Genomic DNA, 18,476 nt, shown 5'->3' on the forward strand with positions numbered 1-18,476 from the left:
AAAATTTTTCAGAACATAAACAAGTATATATAATACAAAATTAAATTTTTGATGAAAAAGTGATTTCAGAATTTTAAAAAAATTAAGAAATTGTTAACCTGATTATATAAATAATAAATATATTTAATATCATATATACACATGCATATATATATATATAAATAATATTCATCAATGTTTAAACTTTGTCTTAGAACTCTAGGACACATATGGGCAGGCTTTGTAGGTTTATTTTAAAGATAAATGTGCTTGTTCACACTTATTTAACTCAAAATTGTCAGGATTTTTTTGCTTTGTTTTTGTTTGTTTTTGTTTACTTTTGTTTTTCAGATTCTCTAAAACTCCATGAAATAATAAAGGGAGAAAAACAGATATATTGTATGAGCTATCTTCCCTCTACACGGTAGCAATAATTCCTGATTTGTCTAGATTGATATATCAAACCATATTTTTCCAGATAAATACAACATTTTCTTTAGCAATGTGACACAGTGGGAAAACACATGGAGGACAGGACAAAATTCATTTTCATTTGTTGTCTTATTATTAACTAATTTATTGACAGTAGACAACATGCTTCATGTTTTCTTTTTGCTTTCCTTTTATTTGTTTTGGGTATCAGTCTCTCAGATATAAGAATACTATCTTGTTCTTTGAAGTATTTGGTGGCAAATGAGACAGTAACTGAAGGGCTTGGTGTTGGGCTCTTCTGCGTGTGATGACACACAGCTAAATGATAGGGACTTTTAGACATCTCCTGCTTCTCTTCACTGCTGCTCTTTACCTGCAACCATCTCTGCATAGCAGGTGGGTGCTCTACTGCGGAGACACACAGCACAGTTCCCGGGAAAACATCAACAAGTGTTTGTTCTTTACCAAGTACTTTTGCAAGTACTTTTACTTACATTGATCATGGGACTTCATAAAAATGGAAAAAAAAAAAGAAGAATGTAATATGCCTACAGCAAAGAAAACTTAATGTATTCTATAGATGAATCTTTCAGTGCTTGGAAGACCTCTATGGTTTGAAAGAATTATTGCTCCTGACAAACAACCTTTAAAGTAGTCAAGATGTGGCTTCCTAGTTCGTTTGAGAAAAATATTGACACTTCATATCTTCCCATTCAGAAATGACTCAAAACAGCAACTAGTGAGTCATTTCTGCACCACTCCCTCTAACACCTCCTTTAGGTGTTCCCCGGTTAGCAACTTCCTCTTTGTGGCATTGAACCAGTTGTGCTTGGCTTGCATATTTACAAAGATGACTTTCCATTGCAATCCCCCAGGCTAGGAAGCCATCAAACCACATAAAAGTATATGTAATAAACAAAACCTTGCTTAGAAACTGTTGTGGTTCCTCAACCTTAATTTTCCAAAAGCCTCGTCCTTTTGGACTGCTGTACTGGTATATACACAAAGGGGTAAAAACTAAACTAGTGTGCTCCACTTAATCACAAGACAAGTCATATTTGATTAGTACTACGGAGAACAGATCTATTTACAAATCTCCTGTCTACTTTCTTTGTCATTTGGGAACCACACCTTGTAGTAGTAGGTGCACTGAGATGTTTTCCAGGAAACATAAGAGAGCATTCCTGAAGTTATATGAATCTAGCTCACTGAATCACCTGGTGAATAACTTCTATCTTTTTCTGAAATAGCATTATCGCTATAAACAAAAAGTTAAACAGGTCAGCGTGCTGGATAACTTTTTAAAGTTCAGGGTTGTATACATAAATAAATGGCCTTGCTGAGTTAAACATTTTACTACACTTCTTTATGAGATTATACTTAAGTTCAACAAAATGAAAAAGTGCTAAAACTTCATTAACATTTAAGAAAATAGCACTTTGTTACACATAGATTCCCCTCACTGATTGTCAACATTGCTTGTGTTAAAATTGTTTCTCTGTTGTGAAATGAATAGTATCAAACAGGAATTCCAAGTTGTTGGTTTTAACATAGGCATTAAATCATTACGGACATACAGTTGATTTGGATCTATTACTATTAAAGAGGTTTAACTATTTTATCTCATTCTAACTTTCCTATGATTGTAGGTTAAATATCAGTTTCAAGTTATAATACATGGAGTGAACATTATTTGTAGAAGACTTAAGAAAGGTCTGACAATATTTGAGAACATTTGTTTCCACACTAAAGATGCATGAAGTCAACTATTATTATTAGTTCTAAAACTGAACATCTATGAGTTTTGTAGCAAGGTAAAATCTCAGACTCAATTTCCCTATCTGTAAAATAGTAAATATAGTAGCACTTCACACAAAACCTATTAAAATTTAGCAAAACTATATAGCCTAAAGCCTGACCCACAGAAAGCATTAGACTATTGACTAGTCTGAGAGGTTTTGATATTTATAAACAGATAGGAAATGCCTGGTTTCAAATTTGAATTCAAATTTATAAGGCTCTAAAAATCTTTGGAAAGATTGTGTTGAAGAGAAATAAAATAGTTAAAATAAGAATTTCAGAGTATGGTCTCAGAATTAGAGATAATCTTTTCCTATTTAATAGGATTAATGCGCACATGTGCATGCATACACACATACTTCAATACTTCATCTAGTGTACAATTTCTGTACCTCATATTCATCACTTCCCCTTGAGGGAATAGGAGTCATACATATCCCTGGCAGGTAGGCAGACAGGCAGGCCAATAAGAAGCGTTAAGTAGTTTAATGTGCTTTATACTTAAACATTTAAGACAAGTAACTTCCTCATTCTTCCCCTCCAAGGCAAGGGCATGATGACCATTTACTCTCTAGAAGGAAGTGTTCAGAATTTTCAAGCTTTTCAAGATAGGTGGAAGGTGGAAATTGAGCTCCTGTGATAGGGAAGAATTAGCTTTTCTTTTCTTTTTTCTCTTTTTTCTTTTTCTTTTTTTTCAAGACAGGGTTTTTCTGTGTAGCCCTGGCTGTCCTAGAACTCACTCTGTAGACCAGGCTGGCCTCGAACTCAGAAATCTGCTTGCCTCTGCCTCCAAGTGCTGGGATTAAAGGCATGCACCACCACTGCCCAGCTCAGCTTTTCTTATTTGTAGGATTAGTCAGTGTCCTGCAATATCCCAAACTAGAGATTTCTGTGGGAGAAAAGGAATCTTTTCTACCTCTAGTTATATAAAGAGTATGATTATCCTCTACTCTTGAGATTCTATCTCTTCATTCTCTCCCTCTCTTTCCTCCCACCCTCTAACTTTTTGGGGAGAGGAGCACATGCATGTGTGATTTTGCTTTCAATAATGATTAGTTGAACCTTTCTATAGCCCGACTTTTTATTTTTAAGTCATCTCAAAAAAGAATTCATTCTGGCAATCCTAAATGACCTCTGTCACCATTAAACACATCGCTCTCCTCACAGTTAAGCTATTTAGTTGATTAAACAACATGATTAATCACTGAATTTTATTATAGGCTGAATAGAAGTGAGGGAGTAAATTAATTACTTTGATAATAAAGTTAGTCAACAACGATTATAGTTTATGTACTTAGCTAACATAACTAACACAGTATAGGTAACCTCCCTAAAATGTGAAGGCATAGATGTTTATAATTATGATAGAATTGAACCTTTAACTCAAAGCTTTCCTGTGACATAGATATAATTTTCACCTATAATGTAGGAAACTGTGGCACATAAAGATTGAGCATCTTTTTGATTACAGAGCTAATTAATGAGAGAAGTATAGTTCATATCCAAGCAATGTCCCTCACACTTTATGTCCTGCTGGGTTTGGCTGTTCAGTACATGCATACAATAGTTGGGAAATGAGGTTGAGGCTTCTTTCTTTTTTCCTGTAGGTATCTTGCTATGCTGAGTGATGGGACTGACCCTCAAGTCTCTTGTTATATTACAGCGCCATTGCACATCCTACAGTGGTTTGATTGCCAGATAACTAATGACATGAGCTCCTTTATAGTGAGTGATAATGAAGAGCTGGTCAGCAATGTCATCACTATTGAATGCTCAGATAAGGACAAGAACATTCCATTCCCAGTATGCATTGCAATTCCATTCAAGGCGCACTACAAGGGAAATTACAGAGACATCATGGTGAAAATGTCGGATGCAAACTTTCAGTCAAGTTACCTAATCCCAAAGTTACTGGAAAGAATGAGGGGAAGTTGTAAGGTTAGTAAACCCTGGGCTATAACTGTATTTGGTGTTTGTCTTTTCTTTTTATAATTTAGACTATGGTGTTGTAGTGTAATAACACTTGTTCTGTTGTACAAGTGTGTACCCAATTGTGTTAGCAACTTTTTTGTGGGAGAATGTATAGAAGTTGACAACTATGTATTTGCATCTTTGATACATTTCTCAATTGAACTTAGTCTAAACATTGTAACTTCACATTGTTCCTAAATATCGTTACCTATACTGCATTAATTATGTTAGCTAAATGCTTTAGCTATAATTTCACGATTTGTTAAAAAGTACCATCTATAAATTTCAAACAGTAGAAATTATCTGCCAAACTTAGTGTTAGAGAACTTGGGCCTACAACTTAGCAAATGTTACTGTTTTTTGGCTGGAAAAACAACCAAAATAATAGCTTAATTAATCACATGGTTTAGACTAACTTCATAATAATATGTCTAATATATCAGACTGCTACCCACACTGAAACATTGGAGTCTTCAGATGCTATAGTTTTAGTTTTTATTATTCATCTGGCGAGAGAATTTATAAAAATTAAAAACAATATGTATTCACTTGCTTTGATAAGTTTATCAATTGAATTTAATCTAAACATTGTACCTATGTGAGGTGCCCAAGCATTGTTACTATTCAACATTAATTATGTTAGCTAAGTACATAAGCTATCATTGTTTTTTACTAGCTTGATTATCGAAGTGATTGATTTATTCATCACTTTTATTCAGCCTATAATAAAATGCAATGATTTATCATATATTTTTTTTTTTAAAAAATAAACTAAATAGTTTGCTTAACTATGAGGAGAATGGTGCCTTATGGTGAGTCCTTTAGAATTGCCAGAATAGATTCTTTTTCCTGATGACTTAAATACAGAAAGTAAGGTAAAGCAAAGTTTTGGTTAATCTTTATTGAAAGTAAAAGCACACATGCGTGAGCTTGTGTGTGTGCCCCTTTTCTCAAAGAGAGAGGGACAAGGGAGAGAGAGGGAGAGAATAAAGAAACTCTCAATGTAGACCGTAATCAGGATTGTACATTTGGTAGTTAGTATGTTGGCAGTAAAGAAAAACACTATAGCCCCCATATTTGTCTATAGTTTGAAATTAGATGAATCAAAGAACCTCTTTGTGATTCAAAATTTTGATTTGAAAATAATATAATAGCAGGGGGAGGGGGAGGGAACAGGGTTTTTTTGTTTTTTTGTTTTTTTTTTAGAAGGGAAAGAGGATATCATTTGAAATGTAAAGAAAACATTTAATAATAAAAAAGAATGCAAATATTAAATAAACAGAGCACTTAAGAAGATAGGGAAAGAGCTAGAGAAAGGACCCAAGGAGCTGAAGGGTTTGCAGCCCCTAAGGATGAACAGCAATATGAACTAACTAGTACCCTCAGAGCTCCCAGGGTCTCAACCACCAACCAAGGACTATACATGGTGGCACTGATTGCTCCAGCAGCATGTGTATAGTACAGGATGGCCAAGTCGGTCATCAATGGGAGGAGAAGCCCTTGGCCCTGTGAAGGTTCTATGCCCCAGTGTAGGGGAATGAATGCCAGGGCCAGTAAGCGGGAGAGGGTGGGGTGGCAAGCAGGGAGAGGGGGAGGAGGGAGACAACAGGGGTTTGTTCTTGTTGTTTTTTTGTTTTTTGGGTTTTTTTTTGGCAGGGGAAACTGGGAAAGGAGATATAGTATGACATGTAAGTAAAGAAAATATCTAATTAAAAAAAAAGAAGATGGGGAAAAGCCTTAATATAAGCAAGTTGTTGATAAGTTATCACTATTTGAAACAGACTTTATTGTAATAATATTAAGGGTTTCTATGTCACAAAATCAAATGTTGCTGAGACAGAATCTAGAATTACAAAATTTAGTATTGTAGAGTTGATGAGGACTCAAATTAAGGGTTTTCTGTGGGCTACTTGACTTATTTCTAACCAATTAAAATATTTGCTTTTTATATGCAAATATTTCTTACTTGATGAGGTCAGAGAAGAATACATATTGAAATCTTTTTTTTTTTGATAACATATTCTGTCCCTTTGATTACAAATCAAACTGAGTCTATACAGTTGAATAATAAAGCTAAGTTTGTTCTTATGACCCTGATTCACTAATACGTGTTAGATTTAGACTAGTTCCTGTGAATATGAATGTCTGATTAGCATTGCTCTAGAGTAGACTTCTTAATCTTGGCAAGTCTGTCTGTCCTTTATAACAAGTCCTTTAGAAACTGCTCACAGTGCGAGTGCCTTTCTCAGATAAGCTTGAGAAACGTTTTGTGACCAAATTAATTGAGACACAAGTAAAATTTAGAGGACTATTGTCTATTTAAAAACTGTGTTTTTCTTTACATCGTAGGCTAATGACCATTATCACTGGTTTTAGCTCAAGAACATTTCAGTTCTGGCTACCTTCCAAAGTTTTATGTGGGTTCTATGACATTTAAACACTCTAGTTCTCAAAAGCCTTTTTATTTCCCCCAGTATCTGCCAAATGTGGTCTCAGTGCCCAGCAACCACCACTTGTTTCCAGGAGACCTTTTCTTCTCACTGCTTTCCCTCTGGCCACTGAAGAAGGATGATTGTGCTCAGAATTTTCCCAACTGTGATATTGTGAAATGTTTCCCTTAGTCAGCACTCAAATGATAGATTATTTTCCATTGTGAATAACCCAGAAATGTTTGTGTGTGCATGTGCTATTATCCACACATGTTAGGTGGGGTCTAGTTGGTATTTGGGGAAGCATGAATAGAACAAATTGCCTCTTAGACTGCCTCTTCGTTGAAAGCATTGGTGATTATACACATGGATCATCATGCTTTCATTTTTGGACTCAATTCCATTTTGCAAGATTAAAAATTTAAATATCTGGCTGAATATATGATTCTTTTTTGAATATAAATATATAAGAAAGAAACAGTATATTACTCTGCAGTTTTATCTTTCCACTGCAAAAGGAAATAGACAATAATTTTTATTATGGCATCTGAAGATGTGATTTGTTAGAAAGGAGAATTTTTCTGGCAGTACATATGTACAATGTTAGAGCAAAATGTCCAACTAGTAAAATTCTGTTCCTTGGAATTCTGTAAAATAGCCCAGAAACTTCTAGACAAGATCAATATATAAAATTCATTTTAGCCAAAACTACCAAAAACCTGAAGAAAACAAAACAAACAAAACAAAACAAAAACCACCATTGTAGCCAAAGATGCCTAGGAGTCTAGCCAGAAGCAATTAAAATTGTGACGATAGTATGACTATTTATTATACATGTGTGAGGATTTAATTTGTTACAAAATGAATTTACTTCTCACTTCTCTGTTGGGAAGTCCAAGCTTGAAAAACCCTTAACTATCAACTTATCCTTTGCTTCAACAAAGGGCCATCTGTGCTCCTTGGATGTGATCCCTCCACACCACAGGTGATTATGGATAGCAAGTACTTTTTGTCATTGTGTTGTTTTTGTTTATTTCTTTTACAGCACACAGAGTATTCACGTCATATGTACTTCTCCAAAACAATGCTATTGCTTGCTTTAGTAAAGTAGTTTAGTAAAGTTTAGAAAGCATTGGTGATTATACACATGGATCATCATGCTTTCATTTTTGGATTCCATTTTTCATTTTCACTCCATCCAGGGGACTTATGCTGCAGTCAATGTTTACAAGTTGGGAATGTTTTCTGTCGTGTCATGTTTAAGAAAACAGTCTTTCACAGTGTCGAAGAAGGGGCTTGCTTTTAAGTCCAGCATGGATGCTCGGATATCCTTCAGTTATCCTGCAGGAGTTTTCAGCTCACCAGTGCTTGTACAATTAAAGGTAAAAATTCAAAAGGGGAATTGAATGTATTTGCATCTAGTGGATCGTCAAACATGGCCTTAAAGATTCAGAGGATGCAGGTCTTCCATATAGCCATAATGCCAGTCGTCTCTTAGACTTGGAATCACCTACTGTGAATTGAGTGATTCAGCAAGCATTGGGAGCACAGCCTGAAATAAATATCTGCTTTATATTTGAAAGGCTTTCCTAAATAATCTTTTGCTTATCTTATTGACAAACATGCTGATATCTAGAAAACAATGGCTGACAAATTTGGAGTTATTTATATAAATCCACATTTCCACACGAATTGTTAAAAAGATCAAAAGCTACTGTTCAGTTCAAATGTTGATTGCCATGACATTTGGATTCTATTTACTAAATAAAAAAAAATTAACCTTTTTGGAACAGATATTTAGTGTATAGAAACACTATTTTCATAATGTACATCTCAGAAGATTTATTTTCCCCAATAACATTCCTTATCAACCCTTGTCTTTCCCATTCTCTCTTTTCTATTTCTTTTTTCATGAAATACATTTTTATTCACTTTACAACCCAATATTTGCCCTTCGTATTCTCCCAGTACCCTCTCATACAATTTCTGCCCCCATTCCACCTTCTCCTTCTCTTTTGAGAAGGGAAGTCCCTCTCTGGGTGTCAAACATCACTCACACACTCCCTCCATCCACCCCATCACCTGACCCCACCCCATCACACCCCACCTTACCCCACCTCCACACATCAAATTGTTGCAGAACTAGGCACTCCCTTTTCCACTGAGGACAGACAGAGCTGTCCATTTAGAGGCGAGAGATCCATAGGCAGGGAATAGCTCAAGGACAACTCCTGTTCCGGTTGTTGGGGAATCCACATGAGGACAAAGCTGATCATCTGCTACATAGTTTGTAGGGGTCCTAGGTCCAGTCTGAGCAACTTTTGGTTGGTGATTCAATCTCTGGGAGCTCCCAAGGATCCAGGGTATTTGACTCTATTGATCTTCCTGTGAGGTCCCAGTACTCTTCAAGTCCCTCAATCTTTCTCTTAACTCCTCCTTAAGACTCCCAAAGCTCCATCTAATGTTTGGGTATGGGTCTCTGCATCTGTCTTCATTGACTGCTTGGTGTAGCCTCTCAGAGGACAGTCACGCTAGGTTCTTGCATACAAGCACAACAGAATATCATTAATAGTGTCAGGAATTGGTTCATGCCCACGGGATGGATCTTAATTTGAGGCAGTCATTAGCTGGCCATTCCCTCAGTCTCTTCTTTATCTTTGTTTCTGCATATACTTTAAGCAGGACACATTTTGGGTCAAAGGTGTTGTGGGGTGGTTGCTGTCCTTTTCTTTCCACTGGGAGTCCCGCCTGGCTACAGGAAGTAGCCACTTAGGATCCATATTCCCCTCAACTATGAATCTCAGCTAGAATTACCCCCCACAGACTCTGTTGCCTCTCCATCCTAGGTCTCTGGCAGATCCTAGAGATTGCATCCCCAGCCAATCTCCCTTTGGTCTTCCCTACTCTCCTCACATCTGATCTCCTCCATCCTGCTCCCCACTCCATCTCCTCTCCCACCGAGTTCCCTCCTTCCATGGACCTCTGATTGATGTATATTTTGCTTCCCCTTCTGAGAAAGATTCAACCATCCTCCCTTGGGTTCTCCTTGTTATTTGGCTTCTTCAGGTCTGTTGACTATAGCATGGATATCCTGTACTTTCTTGCTAATATCCACTTATAATTGAATACATACCATGCATGTCCTTCTGGGTCTGGATTTCCTCATTCAGGCACTTCTCTAAAGATGATTATTATCTGTAGGAGTTCTTTGTTGAAATTTTTGGAGCTACTTGTGTATACTATCATATCATCTGTGAATACTTTGACTTCTTTTCTAATTCGTATCCCTTGATCTCCTTTAGTTTTCTTACCACTCTAGCTAGAACTTTGAGTACTGCATTGAAGAGATATGGGGAGAGAGGATAGTCTTGTTTTGTCCCTACTTTTAGTGGAAATGCTTTAAATTTCTCTTCATTTAATTTGATGTTGGGCATTGGTTTGCAGTATATTGCCTTTATTGTGTTTAGGTATGCATCTTGTATCCTTATTTCCTCTAAGACTTTATCATGAAGGGGTGTTGGATTTTTATCAAATGCTTTTTTGACATGAAGTGAAATGATTATGTGTTTTTTCTTTCAGTTTGTTTATATGGTGGTTTATGTTGATGGATTTTCATATATTGAACCATCCTTGCATCCTTGGGATGAAGCTTACTTGATCATGGCGAATGATGTCTTTAATGTATTCTGGGATTTGGGTTTGTGATAATTTTATTGAGTTTTTTGCCTCAATTTCAATAAAGGAAACTAGTCTAAAATTCTCTTTCTTTGTGTGATGTAGGTATCAGGGTAATTGTGACCTAATAGAATCAGTTTAGCATTTCTTCTTTTCTATTTTGTGGAATAGTTTGATGAGTGTTGGTATTAGTTCTTCTCTAAAAGTCTAAAACAATTCTGTATTAACACCATCTGGTAAAGGACTTTTTTTTATTGGAAGAGTTTTAATAACTTCATCTATTTCCTTAGGGCTATTCAATTTACCCAATCTTGATTTGCTTTGGTAATTGGTATCTGTTTAGAAAACCATCCATTTCATTTAGATTTTCCAATTTAGTGAAGTGAAGGTTTCTGAAGTGAGACCGAATGATTCTTTGAACTTCCTCAGTGTTTGTTGCTTTGTCTCCCTTTTTATTTCTGATGTTGTTAGTTTGGATAATGCCTCTCTGCATTTTAGTTAATTTAGCTAAGGGTTTGTCTGTCTTGTTAATTTTTTTTTTAAAGAACCAGCTCATAGTTTCCTTGATCCTTTAAATTGTTCTCTTTGTTTTTAACTGATTGATTTCATCCTGAATTTGATTATTTCCTGCCATGTACTCTTCTCCTCCTGTGTGTGCATACTTCTTCCTTTCTTTTCTAGAGCCTTCAGATATATTTTTACTTCATTAGTATGAAAACTCTCCAAATGCTTTATGAGTGTACTCCATGCTATGAGCTTTCCTCTTAGCAGTGCTTTCATTGTGTCCCATCAATTTGGGTAGGGTGTGCCCTCATTTTCATTGAATTCTAGAAAGTAATTTTAATTTCTTTTTTTATTGGTGTGTTTACTTACATTTTTTACTAGATATTGTCTTTATTTACGTTTCAAATGATATCTCCTTTCCTGGTTTCTCCTCCCAAACAAACAAACAAACAAACAAACTACTCCCTCTTGCCTCCCCCTGCTCACCAAACCATCCTCTCTTGTTTCCTGGCCCCGGTATTCCCCTACATTGGAACATAGATCCTTCACAGGGCCAAGGGACTCTCCTTCCATTGATGACCAACTAGGCCATCCTCTGCTACATATGCTCCTGGAGCCATGAGTCCCCCCATGTGTACTCTTTGGTTGGAGTTTTAGTCCCTGGGAACTCTGAGGGTACTGGTTAGTTCATATTGTTGTTCCTTCTATGGGGTTGCAAACCACTTCAGCTTTTTGGGTCCTTTGTATAGCTCCCTCATGGGGGACCCTGAGTTCAATCCAATGGATGGCTGTGAGCCTCTACTTCTGTATTATTCCAGACTGTCAGAGCCTCTCAGGAGACAGATATATTACTCCTGTCAGCCAGCACTTGCTGACATCCACAATAGTGTGTGGGTTTGGTGATTGTTTATAGGAAGGATACCCATGTGGGGCAGTCTCTGGATTATCCTTCCTTCAGTCACTGCTCCATACTTTGTCTCTGCAACTTTTTCCATGGGTATTTTGTTCCAGTTTATATTTTCCCTGACACAGTAATCATTGAGTAGAGAGTTGTTCAATTTCCACGAGTATGTAGACTTTCTCTTGTTGAAGTCTAGCTTTAATCTGTGGTAATCTGATAAGATGAATGGGGTTACTGAAATCTTCTTTCATCTGTTCTGGTTTGCTTGTGACTGAGTATATGCTCAATTTTTGAGAAGGTACCATGAGGTGCTTAGAAGAGGTATATTCTTTTATGTTTGGGTGAAATGTTCTATAGATAACCTGTTAAGTCCATTTGAATCATAACCTGTGTTAGTTTTTATATTTCTGTTTAGTTTCTGTCTCAATGACCTGCCCATTGGTGAGAATGGGTGTGGAGGTTTCCCACTGTTAACATGTGGAGGTCAATATGTGATTTAAGCTTTAGTAATGTTTCTTTTAGGAATGTTGGTACCCTTGCATGTTCAGAATTGAGATGTTCTCTTGGTGGATTTTTCCTTTGATGAGTATGCAGTGTCCTTCCCAGGTTCTTTTAATTACTTGATTACTTTGGGCTGAAAATCTATTTTGGTAGATATTATAATGGCTACTCCAGCTTCTTTCTTGGGCCCATGTGCTTGGAAAACCTTTTCCCAGCCTTTTATACTGAGATATTGATTTCAGAGATGTCTTTCTTGTTTACAGTAGAATGGTCGATTATGTTTATCTATCTATTCTGTTAGTCTGTGTCTTTTTACTGGGGTATTGAGTCCATTAATGTTGAGAGATATTAATGATTAATGATTGCTAGTACCTGTTATTCTAATGTTGCTGGTTGTTGTTGTTTGTGTGTATGCATGAGTGTACGTGTGTTTCTCTTCTATTTGTTTTGATGATGTGAAATTATTTATTTCTTGTGTTGTCTTGAGTATAGTTAACTTCATTTGTTTGGCTTTTCCTTCTAGTATCCTCTGTAGAGCTGGGTTGGTGGAAAGGTATGGTTTGAATTTGATTTTTATCATGGATTCTCTTGGTTTCTCCATCTGTGTTGATTGAATGTTTTGCTGAATATAGTAGTCTTGGCTTACTTTTATGGTCTTTTAGAATCTGGAAGACCTCTGCCCAGGCCATTCTAGTTTTTAGAGTCCCAGATGAGAAACCAAGTATAATTATGATAGGTATACTATATATCTTACTTGGACTTTTTCCCTGCTCCTTTTAAAATTGTTCCTTTGTTATGTATATTAATTGTTTTCATTGTTATGTCACAGAAGGATTATCTTTTTTGATCCAATCTGTTTTATGGTCTGTATGCTTCTTGCATGTTTATAGGCACCTATTTCTCTTTTTTTAGGTTAGGGAAATTTTCTTGACTTGGAAATAATCCTCCTCCTCCTCCTCCTCCTCCTCCTCCTCCTCCTCCTATTTCTATTCCTAGGCATGGTCTTTTCATAGTGTCCCAAATTTCCTGTATGTTTTTGTCACGAAATTTTTTGATTTTGCATTTTCTTTGACTGATAGGTTGATTTCTGCTATTGTATCTTCTACACCTGAAATTCTCTCTTCTATCTCTTGTATTCTGCTGGTGATACTTAGGTCTGTAATTTCTGTTCTCTTCGCTAGGTTTTTCCTTCTCCAGGATTGCCTCAATTAGTGTTTTCTTTATTGATTCTATTTTCATAGCTTGGACAATTTTATTCATATCTTTTATCTGTTTTGTTGTGTTTTCCTATATTTCTTTGTATTTTTTCCTCCCTCTTTTAATGCCTCTACTTGAATGAATGTAGTTTACTTTATTTCTTTAAGGGATGTGTTCATGTCCTATTCGAAGGCCTCTGTCATCTTTTTAAGAGTGGATTTAAAATCTTCTTGTGCTTCAGTTTCATTAAGATATCCAAGGTTTGTTATAGGAGGATAGCCAGGCTCTGGTGATGCCATCTTGCCCTGGGTCTTGATGATTATGTTATTGTGCTGTTAGGCATCTGTTTTTCCCTGGTGTTGTCTGGATAATTCCAACGACAGTAGGACTTCTCAGGAAGGCAGGAGGAACTATGAGCCAGACAATGGAGGTCTGAGTGCTGTACTATCTTAGCTGTGCCTCAGGCAGACAGCACTCTGTAGTCTGTGTCACAGGTAATCCCTAATCTGCAGGCTGTGTCTCAGTCAGACCTAGCTGTGGGGTCATGCAGATGATCCAACTAGGATGGTGGTCAGGCAGGGTTCCAGGCTGGTTCATTTTGGGGCCCCTGAAGGTTTCCATGGGGAGACAGGGCACTTTTGGTGTCTCACAATACTCTCTGAACCAAGGAGCCAGACACGAGCTAAACAATTTTTTTTTTTTTAAAGTTCACAAATAGTAAGTCAAGAGATATTAGGAAAGAAGCATATTTGTAATATTTCATTCACAAATATTTTCTATAAGCTTTGAATATGTCAGCTTTTTTATTATTTTCCATTTTTATATGAGAGGAAATGAAGTAAATATAGTCTTGTTTTTCACCATTGTGGTTACCATCTAATCTAAGAATAGTTTTAGCTAGAAATTACATGAACATTCACTTTTTTTCTTATACTGTTGTTTATACTTTAGAATATTTCTAAAACACACACAAATATATACACATGTGAACTTTAAAAGATTTAACTGTTATGTTCATTTATATAAGCTATTTTCTTTCCAGTCAAGAATGTATAGAGAAACATAAAGAAGTTTTCCCTAAAAGTTTCAGAAAATTATTTTAGGAGCATATCAATACTTGCAAGTTCTGACTGTATTGTGCATATGTATGTTTGAGAGTCTATAGATGGGAATGGAGAAATTTTTCTTTCTTTGTTCAGATCCAACCAGTTGACCCTTCTCTAGTGTCATATTTAAAAGCACATCAAGATCCTTCCTATTCAGTAGTGTCCACAAGTCCACTTATCTACATCCAGCATCCATCAACTCATCCTTTTCAGAAGCCAGTCACTGTATTCCTCCCTTGTTTTCCTCTCCCTGAAAAAAAGAACCTTGAGTCTGAGAAAGCTCACAGGAGATCAGAGAGTGCAACAGTGCACAGGAGCCTGCCAATGCCCTCCTACTTCAGCAGGTGAGTTGTAGACATTACTATTGATAACTGACTTGGTGAGAGAAAAGGAACCTTCTATGATTAACCATAATCAGGTGGTTTGTATTTAAATATCACTAATAAAATATTATGAAGTATGTTCACATTCTTGATCCACAATAGGAAAGAATTTTGATTCTAATGGACTCAAAACTGGACCATTTAAAAAACGGTGATTTCTAACAATATAGATATAAGAGTAATGCTTTCAGAAATATTGACATGGTTAGTTATAAGGATACAACTTAATACTTACAGTTTCTTCATTTAGTGTAAGAAAAAGATTAATTTGATTTTTAAAAATAAATACAATTTCATTTACATTTACCTATATATGGATTCCTTCTCTTTGTTTTGGGTGTACACAATTTTGCTACTTGATGTCACCGTCTTAGGCAATTTCTAACCCACTTTCACACTTCTTCCCTTACATATTTCTATCATCATATGTCTATTGCAATATGCCATATAATTTCTTCACATTCCAATTCAAAAATACTCCAAATAATAAAAAATGCTATGACCTCTAAAAGTGGACTTTAAGACAATATTTGAACCATTGTTTTTAGTATTTTTCTTCTCAATGTTCATGCTTGCATTTGTCACCTATTAAAAGTTCTTAGGTTCCTGATAGTCTCTTGCTGCCTATTAATTTTTTGTATCACTGTCTTTGCTTTTCAAAATTTTACACATATTTATTTTCATGTTTTGTTTGCTAACTCTAATATCCTTAGTCTTGAGAGTTCCTGCTTGTAGCTATTGCTCCTGTGAGTTGTCATTCATGGCTTTAGTTTTATCTTTGGGAACTTTAAATTCCTGTATATATACTATATGATTTCTGTTGGCATGAAATGGAGCTGATTTCCTCAGATGGCACTTACTTCTGTCTCTGTTGAGATCTAGCTGCTACTTCCAAGGGACTACTGTCAACAGTCCCAATATGCTAAGCCTTTATTATCACTTTTCCAGTATGACTGATTCTATTGGATGGTCAGCATCATAGACTGCTTACTTGGTTATGACTTAGTTCTGCTGGCTCCTGTTTCTAGGCTGTTGGACAGGTGTATTTGTCCACACGGAAATTCCAGTCTGATTTTTCCTTCTGCTGTAAATCTGACCTTACACATTTTTTGATGGAAGCTTTGGAAAATTCTTTTCAGATTCCCCTGCTTTATACAAGCCAAAATATTATATAAAATCATAATTATTACCCTCTAACTATTTTACTTTGTGGAGAAAAGGGCCTCAGATTATTCATTTCCAACTTATTTACCATTCGGTGTTTTATATATTAAATACATACTGTTTTTAGAAAATCAACTGAAGAAGGAAATATAAATGCTATAGATCGTACCATCACACATAGTATATTGTTCCTAGATGCTAGTACTGTCTGGTCCATACAGGAAAGACCAATATATATCAAAATAATAACAATTTCAATGAAACAGAGAACTATGGAACAAATAAAATGTTTCCCATTTTTTAAACTTAAAGTTTTTGCTTTGTGAAGTCTTAAAATGTATTATATACTTCTGTATTCAGGAGTGTTAAATTCCTGACATGTTATAAATTCTGTTTTGGAAAAGCAAGAGGAAGCCCCTCTTGAACACTCCACAATAGCTTTCTATATGGAAAAAAAGTATTCAAGAACCCAAAGCAAATTTTTTCTCCCTTCCTTCCTTCTTTCCTTCCTCCCTCCCTCCCTTCCTTCCTTCCTTCTTTCCTCCCTCCCTCCCTCCCTCCCTTCCTTCCTTCCTTTCTTCTTTTCTTCTTTTCTTTCTTCCTTCATTCTTTCTTTCCTTCCTTTCTTTTTCCTTTTTTTTTTCTTTTTAATCAATGGAAACTCTTTGAATACCTTTTATGTGGCATTAAGGGAATTATGGATAGGTAGCAAAGGTGCAACAATTGGTGATTGTTAGAGATGTCAATGCATGCCTGACTTTGTATCTATTATCCTGTCTCCCTGGAAGATTGTTTTTGAGGGGGGGTAATATACCATTCTTAAGATCATCTTTTCTCTCCAGTCAGACTCAGTAGGAGATTTTCACGTTTGTCAGTGTCTATAAGGAAACTGTTAACCTAAGTGGGATGACTTTATCTTCTTAATACATGGCTGTTTGACATTAGAAGAGATTAGGACTCTAGAAATAGAAACATTAATGTGTTGGTTTGTTCACATTTTAATATATAAAATACATTTTCTGTTGCTTAGAAATAGGTGCTCACTAGTAATATAGAAAAAGAAAGTAATGATGCAAAGAAAAGTTATGCACACATGATGTTTGTTTTATATATATAGTTCTTCCTCTTTTACTATTTGCTCTATTAACAAGCATGCAGTATTAATTATCTCATTTTATAATTTGGGTTAAGTGGATTTATGTATCTCTTACTTTCCCCAAAAAAGTCTTAATAAATGTTATCTCATTTGTATATTCCCTAGAATTGAAATTTGTTGCCTTAGGGATGGATAGAGATGCATTCAGAGTAGAACCCAGAGCCTTCTGAATGGTGATTAATTGGACTCACCACACGTTTTTTTTCTATGGAGTACAAAATTATATACTTCATAAATAAGAAAAATTTCTTTCTTTCTTTTTTCCTCTTTCTCTCTCTTTCTTTTTTCCTCTTTCTTTCTTCCTTTCTTTCTTTTTTAGTTTGAAAATCTAAACCTCCTGAATGGGAAAAATAAACAAACCAAAACAAACCAAAAACAAACACAAAGAAGGTAATCTGAACATGTGTGGCCTATGTTTATCAGTAACACGTTATAGACAAAAGACATGGCAATTCTATCACTGTGTATATTTTCACATTTGAAAACACATTCGTGTTAGTGCTTAAGGTGCAGTGTCTCTGTGAGCACAATCTTAACATTCCATGGAGGAATGTCTGATAAGCCTTATTTTTTTTTATACAACCCAGGACCATGTGCAGAAAAGTGGTACCCCTCACAGTGGCCTGCCCCACATCAACAATGATTCAACAAATTGCTTTACAGACTTGCCTACAGACAATATGATGAAGCATATTCACAATTGAATGACGCATTCTCTACCTGGGTAACTCTGACATGTGTTAAACTGACAAAAAGCAGGGAGTAAGGACTTCTATTTTAAACCAGCTCCATCATCAGCATACATTATTTATAAAGAGAATTGGTTTATATTTTTGAGTGAGGAAATGCTATGTATAAATCAGTACTTTAGTATAAATTAGTTTTCTGAGAAATTGTTAATCCTAAGATGTTGATGGCATTCACATTTAAAGGCCTATGCATTATGTATACCACAAAGGGAATGCTCTGAAAGTTAAATGTGCTATGAGAATTTGATGATGTGATTGCTTGCAGCATATTTTTTTTCTTAGAAATTAATAGCATGTTTATTTCAGTGAGAATCTTCAAAGAATCTAGTGCTATTTGGGGAGGAAATGAACACTTTTTAAATAAACCATTTTTATAAAGGTGTACTATATTGTCAGGCAGTGGTGGCACATGACTTTAATCCTAGCACTTGGGAGGCAAAGGCCAGCAGATTTCTGAGTTTGAGGCCAGCCTGGTCTACAGAGTGAGTTCTAAGACAGCCAGGGCTACACTGAGAAACTGTTTCAAAAA

At 35.8% G+C, this 18,476-nt stretch overlaps 1 protein-coding gene across 1 annotated transcript in view; it reads left to right on the forward strand.

Annotated features, from left to right (window-relative positions):
• Positions 1-18,476, forward strand: part of Dthd1 (death domain containing 1) — a 71,189-nt gene that overhangs the window by 3,585 nt on the left and 49,128 nt on the right. Inside the window, exons 3-5 of the mRNA XM_031341003.1 lie at positions 3,819-4,149; positions 7,814-7,993; positions 14,589-14,839. Coding sequence (XP_031196863.1) covers positions 3,819-4,149; positions 7,814-7,993; positions 14,589-14,839 — 762 coding nt within the window. The remainder of the gene's footprint in view (positions 1-3,818; positions 4,150-7,813; positions 7,994-14,588; positions 14,840-18,476) is intronic.

This window comes from Mastomys coucha, unplaced genomic scaffold (assembly GCF_008632895.1).
Source record: "Mastomys coucha isolate ucsf_1 unplaced genomic scaffold, UCSF_Mcou_1 pScaffold22, whole genome shotgun sequence".
NCBI classification, from domain to species: Eukaryota; Metazoa; Chordata; class Mammalia; order Rodentia; family Muridae; genus Mastomys; species Mastomys coucha.